Source organism: Myotis brandtii, unplaced genomic scaffold (genome assembly GCF_000412655.1).
Source record: "Myotis brandtii unplaced genomic scaffold, ASM41265v1 scaffold796, whole genome shotgun sequence".
Classification (NCBI taxonomy): Eukaryota; Metazoa; Chordata; class Mammalia; order Chiroptera; family Vespertilionidae; genus Myotis; species Myotis brandtii.
The window spans coordinates 1,970,727-1,971,464 of record NW_005371207.1 but is presented as its reverse complement, the minus strand read 5'-3'; the positions used below and the strand labels follow the sequence as shown (position 1 = coordinate 1,971,464).

The 738-nt window shown below is 38.6% G+C and overlaps 1 protein-coding gene across 1 annotated transcript in view; it reads right to left on the bottom strand.

The window, feature by feature from the left end:
* Window positions 1-738, bottom strand: part of TM9SF2 (transmembrane 9 superfamily member 2) — a 70,431-nt gene that overhangs the window by 57,182 nt on the left and 12,511 nt on the right. The window contains exon 3 of the mRNA XM_014531212.1: window positions 327-394. Coding sequence (XP_014386698.1) covers window positions 327-394 — 68 coding nt within the window. The remainder of the gene's footprint in view (window positions 1-326; window positions 395-738) is intronic.

Here is a 738-nt window from a genome sequence, read left to right as displayed (position 1 = left end):
CTATATTTGTAACAATGTTTCAAACTGCAAGCTCAGAGGCCGGCAGCAGCAGGCGGGGAACATTGGCTTCCTCCGTCACTGAAGCAAGCAAGCCTCCTGTTCGCTTCAAGCTGCCTGGCTGCCGGCCGCCATCTTGGCTGGCAGTTAATTTGCATATCACCCTGATTAGCCAATGGGAAGAGTAGCAGAGGTACGGCTAATTACCATGTTTCTCTTTTATTAGATAGGATGTGTTTCCTATATCTGTAGAGATAATAAAATTCTAAATGCACAAAATTCTGATGGGTCACATAAAATTTTATATAAAAACTAAGCTGAAAACTTACGCCGTATATTCATAAGGAAGAACAGATTCCACCGAGTCAAGCCTGTTCACGAATAGCTCTATGTCAGCCTTAAAATAAGGAAACACAGAATTAGAATATAAACAACTGAAAATCAAAACTTAAGTCATGCTTAGAATTTTAAATGAATTTGACATATATAAAATGTGAAATTTCATTATATCCAACCCACTGTAACAATTCTCTTATAAAACCATTCACTAAGTGGGACTTACATACATTTAAATTACACCAAAATAATTCTTAGAAGTGCAAAGGTAGCCAATATTTTCCAAATGCCTTTTAAGTTCTAAAATTTTTAAAAAAATAAATATTTTAGCCCTGACCGGTTTGGCTCAGTGGATGGAGCGTCGGCCTGCGGACTCAAGGGTCCCGGGTTCGATTCCGGTCAGGG